This window comes from Bemisia tabaci, chromosome 4, assembly GCF_918797505.1.
Source record: "Bemisia tabaci chromosome 4, PGI_BMITA_v3".
NCBI classification, from domain to species: domain Eukaryota; kingdom Metazoa; phylum Arthropoda; class Insecta; order Hemiptera; family Aleyrodidae; genus Bemisia; species Bemisia tabaci.
In genome coordinates, this window is record NC_092796.1 from 37,146,926 (window position 1) to 37,165,439 (window position 18,514).

The following is an 18,514-nucleotide window of genomic DNA, read 5'->3' on the forward strand; positions in this document are numbered from 1 at the left end:
TTTTCGAGAGGAATCGCACTCGTTTTTCACGGAACGTTCCGTCGACGTGGTCACGGAGTGTGGGCGGAGAGGCCGGCCGGTGACGACGCGGCGTGGACGTGGCAACGTGGCGCGGCGTGGCGCGCGGAATTCGGGATTCGCCATTGCGGCCGATCGCCGGAGCACGAATTTTCCCATCCTTGTTTTACAGTCCCCGACCCCGAGTCGCTTCCACTCCTACTCACCCGTCGTCTGTCGTCTCCAGCCTCGGTTGAACGAACCGCAACCGACCGAGAGCCGCTCAAATTCATCTCCAACGCCCTTCAGAATCCGCGACCAGGTTCGCTGAATTTTGCATCTCATTGTAGATATTACAGGGTGATTCATAAATCCCATACCAAACCCCCCCCCCCCCCCCTGTACCCTCTGAACAAAATGAGGAAGAGATTTGAAATTTTGTGAGTGCTCCTGCCAGTTCTAAAATTCTACTGTTCGGAACCCCCTAAATTAGAGACTTGAATTTTGTGAGTGCTCCTGCCAGTCCTCAAAAATCTACTGTTCAGGACCCCCTGAATTTTTAAGGGACCACCCTTAAAAGAAGCGAGAACGTAGGGGTTATAAGGGTGGCGCTACACGAACTTTCGACTTTCCGATCACCCCGTGTAGATTGATGGCAAAAATATCGAATTGCGGTTCTCGATTGCGGTGCTTCCGCTCATATTTTCTCCCTTAAAGGAGTGTTGTAGCTCGAAATTTCTGTGAAACATTTTCATAGAATACCCCTGTCATAATGATGATAACCCGATCGAAATGTTGTCCCTAAATGATGATTTGGCCCCCTGTTGGAACGTACAATGATTGTCTTGCCTCGAAATCTGCTGAACTGAAAAAAAGAAGAAAAATAGAGAAAAAAATGAACATTTAGCTCTATTGCAGAAATGATAATTTAAGGGGTCATACATGTCTTTTGTCTATTTATTTTTTTATTTTGTTTATTTTTTCTTCTTTTTTCTATTTTCTCATTTTACATTAAAAAGATAAACACGAATTTCTCTTGCCAGGAGAAGTGCCCAACTCCAAGGTTTGAAACCATTCATATTTTACCACTGTAGGACCAAACAGCTTCATAATTTCTTCTTTTTTTCTTCTATATTATACAGCTACAAGCAAAATCTTGGAAGCACTATTTCTGACGAACTGCCGGACCGATAAGGATGATATTTACATATATGTCATCTGTAGTAGATGTAGATGTGCAAAAAATTATGAAACCCCGAACTTTTAATGTTGTAGGGCTTTTAAAGCTCATGTCACTTAAGTCCAATGTTAATAGCGTGAGAGATATGTCGCTTCCGCTAGAAACGTCGAGGTGTGGGATTCTACCTGAGTGACTCGAATAAACAATAAAACAGTGGAAAAGCTCGTGAAGGGCTCCTCATTCGAAGAGTTTAGGAACGGTGCATCACTCAGGGTTCAAGGTTCAAGGTCCAAGGTATAAGGTTTAACTCAATTTTTCCTGCATTCTTCCGGCTTCGATTTGTGGCATTGGTCAATTTACTTGATTGCTGAATTTCTATTAATATTTACAGCAGATACAAAGTGAGAAGGCAGGCGCTGCGTCGCGTCGGGACGGACCAAATATTATTAACTCTTAACGGTCGAAATCCGATTTTCTTTTTTTTTAAATTAAGTATTTAAAAATAACATAATAAATGGAAATTTCTTCAGTAAGTGGACTGTGAAATTATGTGCATCCAGCTATTCCTCATCATTTACAAATCTGAGTGTTACGTCAAAAATTTTGAAATCGATGCAGCTCGAACACAAAATGGTGTATAAAAATAGAAGAACATCTTTGCCTATACGTATGCGTATAGGGCCCGCGAAGCAGGCTTGGGGGCGCGAGGCGCCCTCCCGGCCCGGGGGTTGGGCCGCGTAGCGGTCAAGGGGCAGGGCCCCCTAGTATTTGATCAAGCTCGCGTCAGGCGAGTACCCAGTACATGTAGGGTTGCCAGCGACCTTAAAGCCGCAGAAAACGGGGAAATGTCAGGTCGCTGAAGCATTGTTGAGGATTAGGAAAAGGTCAAGGAAGACGCAATGAAATTTGGAACCACCCAGCAACCTTAACCGGAAAAAACAGGACACCTATGAAACAGGGAACACATTCTGTGCGCAGCTTTACAAAACTGCTCACTCGAATAAAATTAGGCAAAGTGCATTGCTGCTCTTCACGACCTGCACGCTGCACTTGAACTTCGGTATTATTATTCTTCTTTCTTCTGTTTCGAATCTGGGTGGGATCATAGAGAAAAAATAAGTGTTTGCATTTCGGGCATCTTGGAATTTTTTTGATGACGTAGGTCGGCACAGCGACTTTTATCATCGATTTTCTCGAGAATGGTATAGTTTATAAAAAAAAAGTCTTTCTCTATAAAGTGCTTGAAATTATATCATGAGTTAATTTAAGCAAAAAAATGAGACATTATGGTCCGTTTTTCATACTTCGAATTCCGGATTTCGCTGGCCAGGTTGTACCGAGCTACGTCACAGGGTAAACAAACCTCAAGAAGAAAACACCTCCCTTTTTTTCTCTCTATGGGGTGGGATACGTATTCCAAAGTAATCGGATTAGAAAACCCCGTCAACATGGCAACATGCAAATGAGTAAGCCAGCAGTTGGCAAACACCTCGAATCATTTTCATGCTCGCACACCTCACAGTCCTGACATGGTGAGGCACTACTAACCTAGTGCAAGGAAACCATCGGTAGGTGCCTCTCGACTGTCGCTAGCCAAGGGCAATCATTTCGGTCTTGGCTAATTCATTCGTTACCACTTTATATAGTTAGCTCGCGACCTCCCGCCCTGGCGATCATTCGGCTCGCCATCAGATGATGAGTCGAAGTTCAAGTGCCAGCTGAGAATAGTTTCCATCATTTTATGTGTGGGGAGATTTTTCCATTCGTCGGTCGGCCTAGATAAAGAACTGTATTTCTTACTGGAAAAAAAGTCTCTTGGATTCAAAATCCAGACTTTTAAAAAATTCGACAAGAAAAAATATGCGTGATTCAATCGGACACCGGAAAAAAAGTAGCTTGGATCTAGAGTCCAGACTCTTAAAAACGTTGACAAGAAAAAATACTCTTGATTCAATCAGACTTTTTGTTTGAATCAAAATGAAATCCGCCCAAATCAAGAGACTTGGCTCTTCAATTCAAAACAAAAAGTCGAATTGAATCAAGAGTATTTTTTCTTGTCAATGTTATTAAGAGTTTGGATTCTAGATCCATGCGACTTTTTTTTCCAGTGGATCTACCCTTGAATCGAGAGCCCAGCCTGTTAATTTAAGCTGATTTATTTTTACAAGTTCAAGCAAATATCCAATTTAATGAAAATCATTTCTTCTTGTCGAATTTCTCTTGGGTCTGGACTCTGGATCCAAGAGACTTTTTTTTTCCAGTGCATGATGATACTGCACCCCTGCTTCCCCCCCCCCCCCCCCCCTTTGAGTCAGACCGTGTTTAGCAGAAAGGAACCAAGCTTCGCCAGATATCGCCAAATTTAAGCGGGCAATTTAATTTTTAACAAGAGAACTTTTGCGCGGATTTCTTTAACATGTTTAAGGAATTTGCTTCTTGCTATGCATAAAATTCACTAAAAGCACAAAAATCCGCACAACCGTTTTCATGTAAAAAATAAAATTGCCCGAGTAAATTTGACAATAGCTGATGTGGCTTGGTTCCTTGCCGCTTAACGCGGTCCAATTTTTCATACACTTGAATATACTTGATCGAAGCAAAACAAGTATTACACACGGAAAAACAGATTTAGGGCTCACGTTTAGAGAGGTAGGTCAAGAAGCGTCACCTAAATTTTGGCTCGGTGCCGATAAGATATCGTTCAGTTTCATTGTAAAAGAACGAAACGTGATTGAAAATTTCGCAACGTGTAAAGAAGTTAGGTTGACGCCGTTCATTTTAACCCTCTCTTCATTATTATTTCATTATTTATCTCGTGACTCTAAATCGCAGTTGTATGTATAGAAACGCGAAAACCGTGAGATTCGGTTTGTGACCCTCTTTGTGGTCCCGGACAAGTGACTCTTGGTTCAGTATGATAACTCCTCGATGCTATTAACTACCTATTCGTGTTAAGGGGATGTCCGTGTTGCAGACACGAAAAATTGAAGGCATAATTCAATGTGTGGACGTTCGGGACAAAAGACACCTGGTTTTGTATGGCAGCGCCTGGATGCAACTATTCGTCCTCAATGGATGTCAGGGTTGCATACACGAAAAATTGAAGGCGTTTTAGTAACTTCACCGTCATGGACATGATGCGCGCAATGTGATAATGAAGTTCTTTTGGCGAGGAGGAATCGTGAGACCAAGTTACATCCGTCGTTATCGTTTCTATATGGAAGAAATAAAAACCCGAGAATAAGGTTTTTATTATATTATAATCTAACTTCTCTTCGTGAAGTATAAATAGGGGTCTCCGAAACTTCATTTGTTATTTGAACTCCGAATCGAGAAGTTTCCCTCAGTTTCTCTTAGAGATCAAGTAGACAGGCACTTGAGAAGACCCGGGCACGATCTTAAAGTTGGGCTCATTTTCCAAGTTGGCCTGATATTCATCTCCGTGTCCTACTCAAGTTTTTTTCCACCGGGAAAAACCAATAAAGGGGCAGAATATTAAAGTACCCATTTTAATTTGACGAATAGCTTACACAGGATATTATCCCTTGGACGGTCGAAAGGAAATTATCTCTCAGCGCTCTTCCACTTCTTACTTTTTCCTTGTTCCTTTCCTCGTAAAAAAATTAGGACCGAACTGTTTTTGACAGAAGTATTATTAGATGGACTCGTATTAAGCAACGTAGAGGGTCGTCTGATGTTCCTCAATTTGAACCCACTTTAAATAATCGATTTTCGATTAATATCGATTGTTTTGTGCACGTTTAAACTGACAGATTTTATGTTGCCACCCACGAAAATCGATGATGTTGATGGCTGGCAGTCGGCACTTTTTGTTTATTTGATCCACTGCGTAAAAGATAAGTTATGGCCGGAAGATAGTGGCACCCACGCTTTCCAAGATCATTTGGACGGTATTTCGTGAAAGGGAACTTATTTTTTATGACCTTTTGAAAAGCACCTATCTGCATACGGAAATCAATATCAGATACGGTGTTTCTGAGATCTTTTGTTTGTTTCTTTTTGCGTCATGTCATTTGCTTCAGCGATTGTGCCGTTTGTTCTTTTGATAGAAAACAGCTCTGCGAGGAGTTTAAATCTTGGGTACGACTACCTTTTCCTCTGCCATGACTTTAAATATTTTTCAAGTGAAAGTTGTCTCGTACACTCAAATGTCTTCAATTTTCCGTGTATGCAACACGGTTATCCCTTGAGTACGAATAGTTGTATCCAGGCGCTATTATTCAAAACCAAGTGTGTATGTCCCGAGCGTCCACACACTGATTCACAAGTGCCTTCAATTTTTCGTGTATGCAATACGGTCATCCCTTGTGTACGAATAGTTGTATCCAGGCGCTTTGATACAAAACCAGGTTTCTCGTGTCCCGAGCTTCCACAAACTGATTCTCAATTGCCTCTAGTGCTTCGTGTTTAACGTCATTCGCCTCTCCCTTCCCCCTGAACCTGTTCACCAAGATTATTTTGGATTTGAAATAGATTTCTTGGAGAGGGATGCATGTCACGAAAACATAAATTGTTAAAGAACAGTGATTTCACGGATGGAAACTCGCGGAATTCCATTATTTTTACAAACATATGTATTTTCATTTATGCTTGAGTTGGAAATAGTCGTTCCATTTTCAAAATTAAGTCCAATCCTGCCTCGTGGAAAGCATTTTAAACCTTGAAAAATCGGAGAAACTTTCATGCATAACCTCCGTAAAGTAGAAAAAACTCAGATTAATTTGTTCTCAATCAGAAATTCATGTTCGACAAAAGCTCGTTAATATTCGTTTGATGTGCACACAGAAGAAAAACACTACGGTTAACATGACGCACCAAATTTCTTGTCTTGGTAAGCAGATTTTTTAAGGCAGAACAACCGAAATTCAGCAACTGAGACTAGTATTTTCTGCAGAATTCCATCGCGGTTCAGTTTCTATGATCAAAAAATTGGGTGTTGCAAACCAAAAACTTTGGTGTATCGTTCGAACCGAAGTTCCGGTGTTATTACTGAGGCGTTTCTTGCCCTTCAGTAGTCGATCTCGAGAAATTCCAATAGACGCAAGACCGTTGGCAAAAAATCGATTTAACTTGGTCGTCATTCCCGGCAAAACGTATCATTTACGTAATCAACCCTATTATTGTTCGCGACACGTGAGAAATGTATTGACAGTAATGTGTAGCGATCGTTCGTTATCAGTGGCGAGGCGTGTATTATTGACTATCGATATTTCTCCATTTAAAGCCTTGGTGAAGAATCGATTATTAAGGTGTTCGTAGCGAACATCCTGTCTATCGATCCATTTCCATAGGTTTAAAAGGCAGATCAATCGATATATTGCAAAGCACGCCACGCCACTGTCCAGTATGATTCTATTTCCTCATCGGGGACGCTGTGTCGGTAATAGAATTTTCCGTGGGCGACTACCGTGCTAAGGAAAAACGCCGTATGAACATGCGAATGTTGCCAAATTTCCACGGATAAAACATGTTTTTTGGAGGAAAGTTAAGTATATTATTCCTTGAAATTTTCAGACACGTCGGATCAAATTACGAACGAATTTCTCTGAAAAATTCGAAGAAACATACTCACATACTCTCCCGTAAATGCATGATTTGTCAAAGGAAATTTGGCAACGTCGAAGGCTCATACGGCCTTTTTCCTTAGCATGGCATCATAGCTTTCAGTACTGTCCTGCCGTACTACGGAAAAACGCGTATGAGCATTTGGCGTCGCCTTTTTTTCCGATTTAATTCGAGGAAACTTCGTAAGTAATTTTCCTTGAAATTTTGAGGTGTGCCCGAATAAACTACGTCTGGAAAATTAGAGAAAAATATTCACGAGTTCTACCGAAAATTCCCGTTTTCAGTGGTCATTTGTCAATTTTCAATCGTTCATACGGCGTTCTTCCTTATCAGCTCGACTGTGTTACGTTGTTGCGCAAAACGAATTGCATTGGAGCGAGAGGGGAGGGGACGGGTACTTTGACACTACCGGAATGCCGCACAGTGGAGCAAGTCTATAGGAGAAGTTGGAAACACAAACATGATGTTGAAAATTTAAAAGTTTTCATTTGTCTCATCATCAGTAGATTTGAAGGTTCACAAGTTGATTACATTTTGCAGTAAAGAACCACTGTCTCTGGCTCTCCTATAAAAGCACATATCTGCATAGGGAAACCAATGGCACTTGTGGCCAATGTTGCACTTGGCAATGTTGTTTCTAAAATGGGCCAGAAATAGTGGTTCCTTATTGCAAAATGTAATCCAAGTGGTCCCATGGGTTCCTTCGTTGATCTCCTCCCAGGATCTCTCTTCATAATTTAAAAATTGATGGAATGAGTATAATACTACGCAGTTTAAGTAAAAAATTCCACGTTGATGGCCTTAATCCATTCCGTAAGTCTCGTTCCATTGCAGTGGCGATTTTTGAAAGTTGGCAACATTGCTTCTTATCCGTTTAAATGCATGTAAAGGAATCGATTCATGTGAGACAGATTACCTTACCTGAAATCGATATTTTCGATGGCTTTAAATGGAGTAAAGTCAATATTGCCAACGAGAAAGCATCGCCACTGTTTCACTGTGTGTCGGATCAAGGTTGCGCCGCGCTTGGTTCGCCGTGCACAACTGCATGTAAACCGAACACCCGCTGCAATGCCTCCGTCACATACTGCCAATTCATCGTCTTACTTGCAAATGAGCGTATATACATTTTGAGTTGAGCCCCGTCATCCATATAACCCCACGGTTTTCGCATATAACATGAACGAGAAGTTACGTCTTTTATCGTCAGGGCAGCGAAGAATTTTCGAGCGTTGCCACCTTTGGCCGGGAGGTTATGTCACATGGGCTATGAATAGAGGAAGGCAGTGTCTATTTTTGCGAGTAGATAGCGCTCTGGCATTGCGTAATGTATCGATGGGGAGGAGGTGGCAGGGTTTTGACAGGTGCAAAAATTGCGGAAATGAATACTAAAGATCCGGATTTTTTTCTTCTATTAAAAGGAAAGTTGTATCGAAGGAGCTCAATAATTGAAGGTATATCCCCATGATGCTTTTTTCAACGTTGGATAGGTTCTGATAAGTCCTAAGTCCTTATTGGCTCTGAGCTCATCACTATAAATGGACCGCGTTTAGCAGAAAGGGACCAGGCCCCATCAGCTTTTGCCAAATTTAATCTGCTGGCGATTTAATATTTTACAAGAGAACATTTTTGCGGATTTTTTTTTTTTTTTTTTTTTTTTAAAAAAAAAGAACTTACTTCGTACTTTGCAGAAAATTCTCTGTGATTTGCACAGAAATCCGCACTTCTGCTTTCATGTAAAGAAATGAAATTGCCTAATTGAATTTGGCAATAACTGCAGATTTGGCTTGGTTCCTTTCTGCTTAACGCGGTCCAAATTTTAGTCAACTGAATGTGCCGCGCCGTTGCTGCAGATTAAACAGTTGCTCAAACATCGTTAAGGTGCGATGTCCCACTGCATGAAATCTATAGCCAGAATCAGCACACGCGTATACTTCATTTTTCAATATATCCCGTGAATTGTGCTGGAGAAACACTCAAAAAGTACCTCATCTTTTCCGAAGAACAGGTTCTTCATTTTTATCTTTAATCAGGAAAAGTTTTAAAAACGTACTTAAAAGTAATTAATAGTGCGCTCATTAACGGGCCTTCGTCGATACTACTCCTTAACGCGAACGACTCAATCCTTTACAAGAGCAATATCTGTGGAAGTTATCAGTCCAAACCTTACTCGATTTTAGTCAAAAACCGCTGACGGTTTCCGGTTTTAACGAAATTTTCGAGTGGCAATTTTACAACGTTGAATTGCAGTTATGTTTTTCGTCTTAGAAACGGCGAATCGTTCGGAACTACGCAAGATTCGGAGTAAACATCGCATAATATTCGATTGCTTCGCTCGAGTTAAATTCTGTTTACTTTCCACAAATCGAGCTCATACTTCTCCTAAACAACCACGCCGTGACGCAACCGCATCGCTTGTTAATCGCGTACAGCTCGTCTTCCTATGGAAATAAGCGGAAAAGTCTACGTGGGGCAGAATAGAGCACGCACTAATTATCGATTGTTTCTGTTTACTAAGAATCTCAAACAAGCGCGTAACAGCGCTAAACACACGTGCTGAAGAAAAACGCGCTATGGGCACTTGGATTTTGCCAAATCTTTCGTAATAAGTACGAATTTTTTAAAAAACTTGTGAAATTTCAGTGTGTTTACTGGGTAAATAAGTAACTGCTTTATGGCGAGGAATTCGGCAACATCGGAATGTTTATAGGGGGTTTTTTCTTAGCGCGGTAGTAAAGCGCTACAATGTAGAAGGTAGGATGCTCATCGACGCTCTGGGTGAAGGTAGTTGAGCCCTGATTAATGCGCCCAAATGTCGTGGAGCTTATAATTTTTGGCGGGAAACGACCATGAGCTAACTACTAAGGTCAGTCATTTTGATGTGCGAAAATGAGACCATTTTGCAGATGACGCCAAGCGACTCGGCGGGAAATTGTCTTCACCGCTTACAGTGCCTTTCTTATGGAAGAAAGCACGGTAAACGTCAGGGAATTTTGGCATAAGTCGTTGATGATTTTTCTTGATAATGTATAGGGATATTGAGACCCAAACCATGGTATTTATGACGTGGGAAAACCAGGATACACCGGAATTTATCCAGGAACGGAAAAACGTTACAGAATTTATCCGGTGACGGAAAAACGTTACGGACTTTATACGGGAACGGAAAAACGTTACGAAATTTCCATTGCAAATTGTATTTTTTACGTGGAAGATGACCAACTTTTGAAAATCCGGGGAGATCCAAAAAAATCAGAGTATTTTGCTCAACTCTGGAACATCAGAACATGTTGTTGCGGGACCTTGGAATTTTCTCTCCCAGCAAAAATGTTGCATTTGTGTTTTGCTAAAAGAATTTTTACGGGAAGTTATGCTCCTGAAGAACATTGAAAAGTCGCGGAATTCTATGTTCAAAATCCCTGGCAAGTCGGGAAAAGTTCTGGGGTTTACGTAGCCCAAGGAATTGCGTCACCTTGACCTTTTTAAAAAGAAAAAAAAAACAACCCAAAAAACAAATAACAAAAATAAGAAAACAAAACAAAAAGAAACGAAACAAAGAAAAATTTAAAAAAAAGAAACTAGTAGTAGTAGTAAATAAGTATTAAAACGACTAGACTAAGGCCATTACACTGTGAGTTAACATGAAAAAATACAAAAGGGTGAGAAAAGTTAAATATTGAGTTCAGAACACCAAAATAAACGCACAAAAAACGAAACTTATCCTGCCATTCTTTATATGTCAGTTGGAACGTAAAACGCATTCTTATATGTTAGTTGGAACGTGAAAAACCGAGGATTCTAATCACCATGCCCTGAACTTGCAAATATGAGCCAGGCTCGCGGCACGTGACTCTTCCCGCGGATAATTCGCGAGCACGAGCGAAACAGCGAAAAATCACGAACTCTCTCCCTTTTCCTTTTCTATTTTCGTAGGCCTCCTTCCTTCCGCATATCGTTCGTGCGACTCGGAGCTTTTCCCCGCCATCGCCACCTCCGCCCCCGCCATCCCGAAGGAAACACGACGCTACTTACACTTGCAAATGTAGTTCTCATTGTCAGTCGATGTAATAATCAAGATAATCGCTAATTAGGAAAATCTTGGTTATTTACCGAGGAGTTTTCTCCGTCGCCGTGACAGTGTCACGGACAGCGCGGGCGGGTTGATTTCACCCGAATAAGCAGAGTCGGCGGAGGCGTATCGAACGGCGTTTAGCTTTTATTACCTATCAGCCGCGCTCCCTTAAGCACCGACCCGCGTCTAGGATTAGTGTTATTTCATCCGGATCGCTTATTATTTCATCCGGATCGGTTATTATTTCATCTGGTGTGTTATTACGCGAGTAATAATAGTTCCTGAGCGCATGAGAGTTGTTGTCTGATCGACGATTCGATTTTCCTGGTGGTTATTGGCGTTTCGGGGTTCCTCTCGCGCGGTTGGTTTTTCCGGGGTTTTTTTAGTACTCGGAGGTGAGTGTTCTGTTCCGCCGGAAGTAACTTGTTTTAAACTTCAGCAACAGCAGAAAAGAGGAGTTGTTTCGTATTGAAACAGGGTTGCCACAGTCAGGGTATCCTGATGGGAAAACCGGGAAATGACAGGGAATTTCAAAAAGTCAGCGGTAACTTGGAAATGTCAGGGAATGTGACATAAGTGTCAGGGAAGAACAGTTAAGCCACCCTTATTTGCTCTCTAGAAGTGGTTTATCGTTTCGAACAACACATTTTTGCCTGAAATAAGTCTTCTTAAACAGCTGGTAGATCTTCAACTGTCGAGGATTTTACCAAAATGTGTCAGAGAAATCAGGGAAATTCAATTTCTGGCAATCCTGTATTTAAATGGCTCAAAATTCACGATCAGCGCGTCGGGAAAAGTCTGAAATATACTTCTAACTTCAAAATCTGTGTAAGAAATACACTGATAAAAATATTGTGTTCTTGTGTTACTTTTGGTTTATATAGGAAGGTGAAACACAAACTAACACAAATGTATTGATTTTGGTTCAGTTTGCGGTGAATTTAGCGCAGAAAACAATGGAGAGACTAGGGAAACGCATTCCTCCGATCGCGACGTTGATATTTACCACTCGTTTTTTATTAAATTTCTCCAAGACAATTAGCTGACAATTTCTCTTGCAGATTGCCACCGAAGGCTGGGGTTATTACTTCCCGTATTGACCAAACTTTTGTGTTGATATTTTTCTGTGTGAAAGCGTTTTTTTAAAGCTTTCCGCTTCAAAAATGATGCTACGGCATCGGTGAACATTTCGTAAGAGAATTTTATTGTTAATTTTTTGTTTATTTACATTTTCCTTGCGCTGATAAGGATCGTGGTTGGTGCTTCCTTGCGATTTGCGAGTGAAAGCGTTTGCCTCGATGAATATTGTGCAGCATCCTAGTGCACAAGTGTTGAATGGAACGATCCTCTTGCGAAATGTTCACTTGTACCGTAGATTGTAGTATTGTTTTTGAAGCGGTCGGTAAACTTTAAGAAACGCATAGTTCTTACGCAGATTATGTGAATGTGAAGTTAGGATTGTATTTTAGACTTGCTTCCTTGCGATTTGCGAGTGAAAGCGTTTGCCTTGTTGAACATTGTGTAGCATCCTAGTGCGCAAGGGTTGAATGGAACGATCTTCCTGCGTAATGTTCACCTGTACCGTAGACCGTAGTATTGTTTTTGAAGCGGTCGGTACACTTTAAAAAATGCATAGTTCTTACGCAGATTATGTGAAATTAGGAATAGAATGTATTTTAGAATTTCCCGATGAGCTCATCGTGATTTTCATTTTATCTTCTCTGTTATCCGCGATACGAGTTAGCTCGTATAATCGACAGCTCTCTTTAAATTGATTGGTTTCGCGATTCGCGATCCTCTGTCATCCGCGATACCTATTATCGCGGATAATTGACACCTCTCTATAAATTGATTGTTCCCCTGATTTTTTCACTATTTTCCATTCTCTGTTATCCGCGATACCAATCATCGCGTATAATCGAAACCTCTTTGAATTGATCGTTTTCGTTTTCGCGATTTGCGATCCTCTGTTATCCGCGATACCTTTTATCGCGGATAATCGACACCTCTCTACAAATCGATTGTTCTCCTGATTTTTTCGCGATTTTCTGTTATCCACGATACCACATTCGAAACCTCTCTATAAATTGACTGTTTCCTCATTTTTAGAGCTCATCACTAACCTTCCCCTTGATTTTCTCTGTTGCAGGAGACTGAAAATATGGGTACTGGTGGTCGGACGAACGCAACCCCACAGAAGGTGGGCCCGGACCCTCTGAAAAGGGTCCCGCACACGAAGCCCCCGTTCTCCCTGAGCGAGATCAAGAAGGCCATCCCGCCGCACTGCTTCAACCGCTCGATAGTCCGCTCCTTCTCCTACGTCCTCTACGACCTGGCCATCATCTTCGGGCTCTACTTCGTGGCCTCAACGATCATCCCCACCCTCCCGGCCCCGCTCCGCTACGTCGCCTGGCCGGCCTACTGGATCGTCCAGGGCTGCGTCATGACCGGCGTCTGGGTCCTGGCCCACGAGTGCGGGCACCACGCCTTCAGCGACTACCAGTGGCTCGACGACACCGTCGGCTTCGTCCTCCACTCGGCGCTCCTCGTGCCGTACTTCTCGTGGAAGTACTCGCACGCCCGGCACCACTCCAACACGGCCTCCCTGGAGCGCGACGAGGTCTTCGTGCCCAAGAAGAAGGACGGCATCAGCTGGTACGCCAAGTACCTCAACAACCCCCCCGGCAGGATCATCTGCCTCGTCGTCGCACTCACGCTCGGATGGCCGCTCTACCTCGCCTTCAATGTTTCCGGAAGGTAAGTCGTTGTTCGGGGATTTGTCACCTCGTTGTCGGGTACCAGGCGGAAGAACATTACTCGACGGCGGAACTGCCGAGCCACAGGATTGCCGGCGGTCTAGAAAATTGGGAAAATCAGGGAATTCGTGGGAAGTCTGGAAATCGCTGATACATCTATGCTAATCACCGAAACTTACTGCCGTGCTAAGTAAAAACGCCGTATGAGCTTTAAGGCGTTGCCAAGTTTCCTCCGATAAAAACCGAAATTACTGAGAAAATTGTGAATATGTTTTTCCGAAAATATCAGACAATCTTGTACACAATTCAATCTAAAATATCTGACAATTTTAAGGAAAAATATACTTAAATTTCGTCAACAATACATGTATTATCCGGGGAAATTTGGCAACTCTCGAATGTTCATACGGCGTTCTTCCATAGCACGGCAGCATATCACATATCTTCCAACTGTTCCAACCGTCTGTGGATATCCTTGAACGAGCAACGGAATGCCTTTTTCCATAATTTGATCTCTAAACAAGGAAATTGTGTCTAAAATTTAGCAAAAGTCTACGTTGTGAAAAAAGTGGGAATTTTGTTGGAAGGTAATAAAAAGTCACACCGAAAATAATTCTGGCCGTGAAAACCGTCTTCACGAGCTATATAGACATACCGTTCCGAGCTTAGAGGCTGAAAGTTCCGGGCCCAGTAGCCGGAGCACTTAAAGCTACGGCTCCAGCACCGGGAAATTTCGGCCTCTAAGCCCGAAACGGTTTGTGTATATAGCCCGTAACTTCGTTTTTTCAGTGCAGAGAATTAAAAAATTTTAGAGTCTGAAAAGCAAAAATAGTCAGGGAATCTGAAGAAATTATGGCAACCTTGTACGTATCTCGTTTGAATGAAAGTCTATTTCAATGTTGCCTAGATTCCTCTCGCAAGCTGTAGTATCCAGGAGAATATTGAGTATTTCTAACTGATAACTTCACTGATTTTTCTTAAGATTACATGCAAAAATCAGACAAATTTTGTATAAAAATTGCAGAGTTACATTTTTGTAAAATAAATTAATTTTTCTAACTAATTGACTACTTCGGAATTTAGTTAGGTCTCTTCGTCCGGTAGACGACAATACGTGTTGTCAGGGTGGCATGAAACGTAAGAAAGAAATGAAAGATTGGAAATCTCAGTGAAATATTTCATGAAATTTCACGAGGCTGTGAAATATTTCATATTTTTCAGGGGCTAGAGTATGCAACCCGCACTCAAACACACAAATATTGAAGAAATTTACAATTTCTACTTTTTACTAAACATGGAAAGGAACCGGCATTTTTCAATATCTTTCATAAATTTCTGGATTTTCATGAAAGATATGGAAAGGAACCGGCATTTTTCAATATCTTTCATTTTCTGGATTTTCATGAAAGATTTCACGTGAAATTTCAAGATTTTATTTTTCATGAAATTTTGCCACCCTGTGTGTTGTGTATGGAACTCTCACTAATGATGCCGATCTTTTGTTCGTTTCAGGCCTTACGACCGATTCGCCAACCACTTCGATCCGCAAAGCCCGATCTACTCCGAGCGCAAGCGGAACCAAATCATCATGTCAGACTTGGGTATCGTGGCCGTTTCCTACATCATCTACCGGGCGGTCATGGCCTACGGACTGGCCCACGTGATGTGCATCTACGGGATCCCACTCCTGATCGTCAACGGGTTCCTCGTCTCCATCACGTTCCTGCAGCACACGCACCCCTCGCTGCCCCACTACGACTCGTCCGAGTGGGACTGGTTCCGAGGTGCCCTCGCCACCGTCGACAGGGACTACGGGATCCTCAACCACGTGTTCCACCATATCACGGACACGCACGTAGCCCACCACCTCTTCTCCACGATGCCGCACTACCACGCCATGGAAGCAACGCAGGCCATCAAACCCCTCCTGGGAGAGTACTATCAGTTCGACGGAACACCCATCTACAAAGCCATGTACAGGGAGACCAGGGAGTGCGTCTTCGTCGAGCGGGACGAGAAGGACCACACCAAAGGTGTCTTCTGGTACAGCAACAAGATTTGATGATGATTCCTCAAAGACGACCCCTCCACCACAACGATTGTATCGATAGGTAGCCTTCGTTTCAGTCCTAGTGACTGGATGTCGGTGGCGTGGCGTGCTTTGCTGATATCGTCGATCTTCTGGCGTAAGGGTGTATCTCGATTTCCACATGGGCTCCTGAAAGCATGGATTTACATGTAAAACAGGGCTCACGTGGAAATTGAAGATACGCCCTTACATCAGAGGAGCGACGATATATCGATTGATCTGCCATTTGAAACTATGGAAAAGGATCGATAAACAGGGTTTCACCTTAATCGATTCTTTACCATAGCTTCAAATGGGGAAATATCGATACTCGGTCTCACGCCTCGCCACTGCTGGATGTAACGATCACCGGGCCCAGTTTTCGGATCTTCTCGAGATAATTTCGTTTTATCAGGGACTACTTACCGCGGGGATGGATTGAAAATAGTCATGAGCGGGGTTGTTTTTCTTAGTTCGTTATGTCCGGTTTTCACTGTAGGAAAAATAGTGAAAAAATAGTGATAATAGTCTTAAGGTTTTTTTTATTGTTACTATAAGTGTCAAGCTCCTCATGATGGGGATTAAAAATATCGGGAAATTAGGTTTCTAGTGCGGGCAAATGCAATGTAAGTACCTTCTAAGCTTTTGCCCCCCCTAAATATGAATATCTTGGAGACAAGTAACCTACAGCACTCTAAAATCCTTCTCGCTACATTTTTTACCAAGTTACGGTGCTTACTGTCAATTATAACACAATGCATCTCCTGATTCTGCAGCATGAGTTGCTTAAGTTTAAGTAACTGACTTAGAGAAAATGTATAGTGTTCGAAAAATTAACTTTGTATTAGCCAATGCTGCCTTGTTGGATCATCCAAATTTTCTCTTTGAGCTCACAATTTTGTATCGTTAATTTTAATACAGGGTTCCCTGAATAGTTCACCATAGTAGTAGCCGGGCGGAGCCTTTAGTTCTTCATACAATCGTCTCAGTAACTTTAGTTCAAGGAAATGCTCCTTTGACTATCCCATTTTTTCTTATTTCTTCCCTAGTTACATCCAAATTACAGTACTGTACCATGTATTTAAATTAGAATACAGCCACAATCAAGAAAAAGAAACCAATTTCCCGTTTTCAAATGTGAATCGGCCTGGATAATTTGTTCGCTAACTTGGCAGGGCTCATATATCACCAGTTTTTTTTACACGTTAAGTCGTTTGTTTGTCAAGTAGGCAAGTGTCTCAGGTGTTTCCAGGGTTTGTCAATCTTGCCTTAGGCATTGTAATTGCAAGCCATTAAATATTTGAGTACAAATGATTTCTAATTTTTTGAGTGATCTTCACACACAGATTTTCCTGAAATACATTCGACAGTTAGGTGGATCAAACCTATTCCTATTTTCTCCTAAGATGGTCAGATTAATTGATGTCCAACCAAAATACTGACGTGATCCATTTTGAATGTACTAAAGTTTTGGCTTTAATGTGTAAAATGGATTAAACTTGGAATAAAACCATGGAATACTAAAATGAAGGACGGTATCCATGAAATCTGTCCCAAAGGTGCCGAAACATTAAGTGTTGCTTTGCAGTTGGTAGAGTGGAATTTCTTGTGCAGTAGTACTTGTTCTGCAGAGAAACCTTTTTATTCTCAACGATTATTTCGTTTGTTTTAGACTTTTTATTCTCTCTTTGTGTTGTTATTTCTTTATTTATCCTTTTTTTTGTCAGATTTTTTTGTTTTTTTTTTCTCCCCATACCTGCTCTCTAAGTGCAGTAAATGCTGATTGCTTCAAGAACTGAGTTTTGCTCCAGAACCCCTTAGTTAGTGTAATTTACCTGAATAATTATAGTTAATATAAGCTCTTTTACCCATTCGCTCATATACCTAAGACTTTAGCATAATATTCATTAGGATATTAGACAAATGTTTTTGTTACATTACTGTCAATACTCCCTCTTGTCTCTTTGTTTGTATTGTTTTGTTTCTCTTTCATATTTGTGGCGGTAGTCTGATAATCCTTGTAAGTCTTATTAAAAAACTAGACGTAAATCGAAATCCGTAGATCTGTGGGTTCCCCGATGAAATAAAGCTACATTATATCGACCATTCTTCAAGTTGATTAAATGATAGAATCTAGCAATACAAAGACAATAAGATCTGGCATGTATTTTCCGTCGATAAGTAATCACGTATTTAATATAATACCATCATCATTTCCATCATCATCATCATCATCATATCTTAGCACCAAAATTCAACTATGTTTTCTACCTGTAACTTCACATTGACTTCTCCCTGTATTTATCTCCAAATTGTGTCAAAGTTTAAAAATAGTAGCTCTGTAATATCTGGAATTTGAGTCTCTACATTAAACTTCTCTTTTTTTATCAATCAAACAAAATTGACTTCTCAATCTCTATAACTATTTTCTTGTCTCCGGCGCAACCAGTTCAAGACGAATATCATACCGAAAAATAAGCCAAATTGAAAACAGGATCATTTTATTTCATTGCAGAATGTGTGAGGGTAGGCAAAGTTATATCATCATCTGTGATCTCAATTTGGCTCATTTTTGTAAAAAAAAAAAAAAAAAAAAAAAAAAAAAAAAAAAAAAGTACTTTACAAGTCAAGGAATATATTTGTCTTTAAATAATATTATTCCCACAAAGGCACTGATGAGTTAAAAAGTTTGATTTTCTATAGAGGCAATTCATCAAGTCATGATTAATGAATTATTACTTTTGAATGCTTGTGAAACAATCTGTAACAAGACAAGAGAGCTCTTGAATCCATTGACTTCTTTTATCACCAAAAAAAGGGAACAAATTCTGACTAAATACTAATATTTTAACCTT

At 41.1% G+C, this 18,514-nt stretch overlaps 1 protein-coding gene across 3 annotated transcripts in view; it reads left to right on the forward strand.

Annotated features, from left to right (window-relative positions):
• The window catches only part of LOC109031516 (uncharacterized), a 75,175-nt gene extending 57,115 nt beyond the window's left edge, over window positions 1-18,060 (forward strand). For 2 of the 3 annotated variants that reach the window (XM_019043071.2, XM_019043070.2), the window contains 2 exons: window positions 12,985-13,592; window positions 15,104-18,060. In XM_019043071.2, coding sequence (XP_018898616.2) covers window positions 12,997-13,592; window positions 15,104-15,653 — 1,146 coding nt within the window. In that variant the 5' untranslated portion in view covers window positions 12,985-12,996 and the 3' untranslated portion in view covers window positions 15,654-18,060. Of the gene's footprint in view, window positions 1-10,922; window positions 11,231-12,984; window positions 13,593-15,103 lie in introns of those variants that run through there. The other variant, XM_072299788.1, reaches the window with a different exon arrangement.
• The last annotated feature ends 454 nt before the right edge of the window (window positions 18,061-18,514 follow it).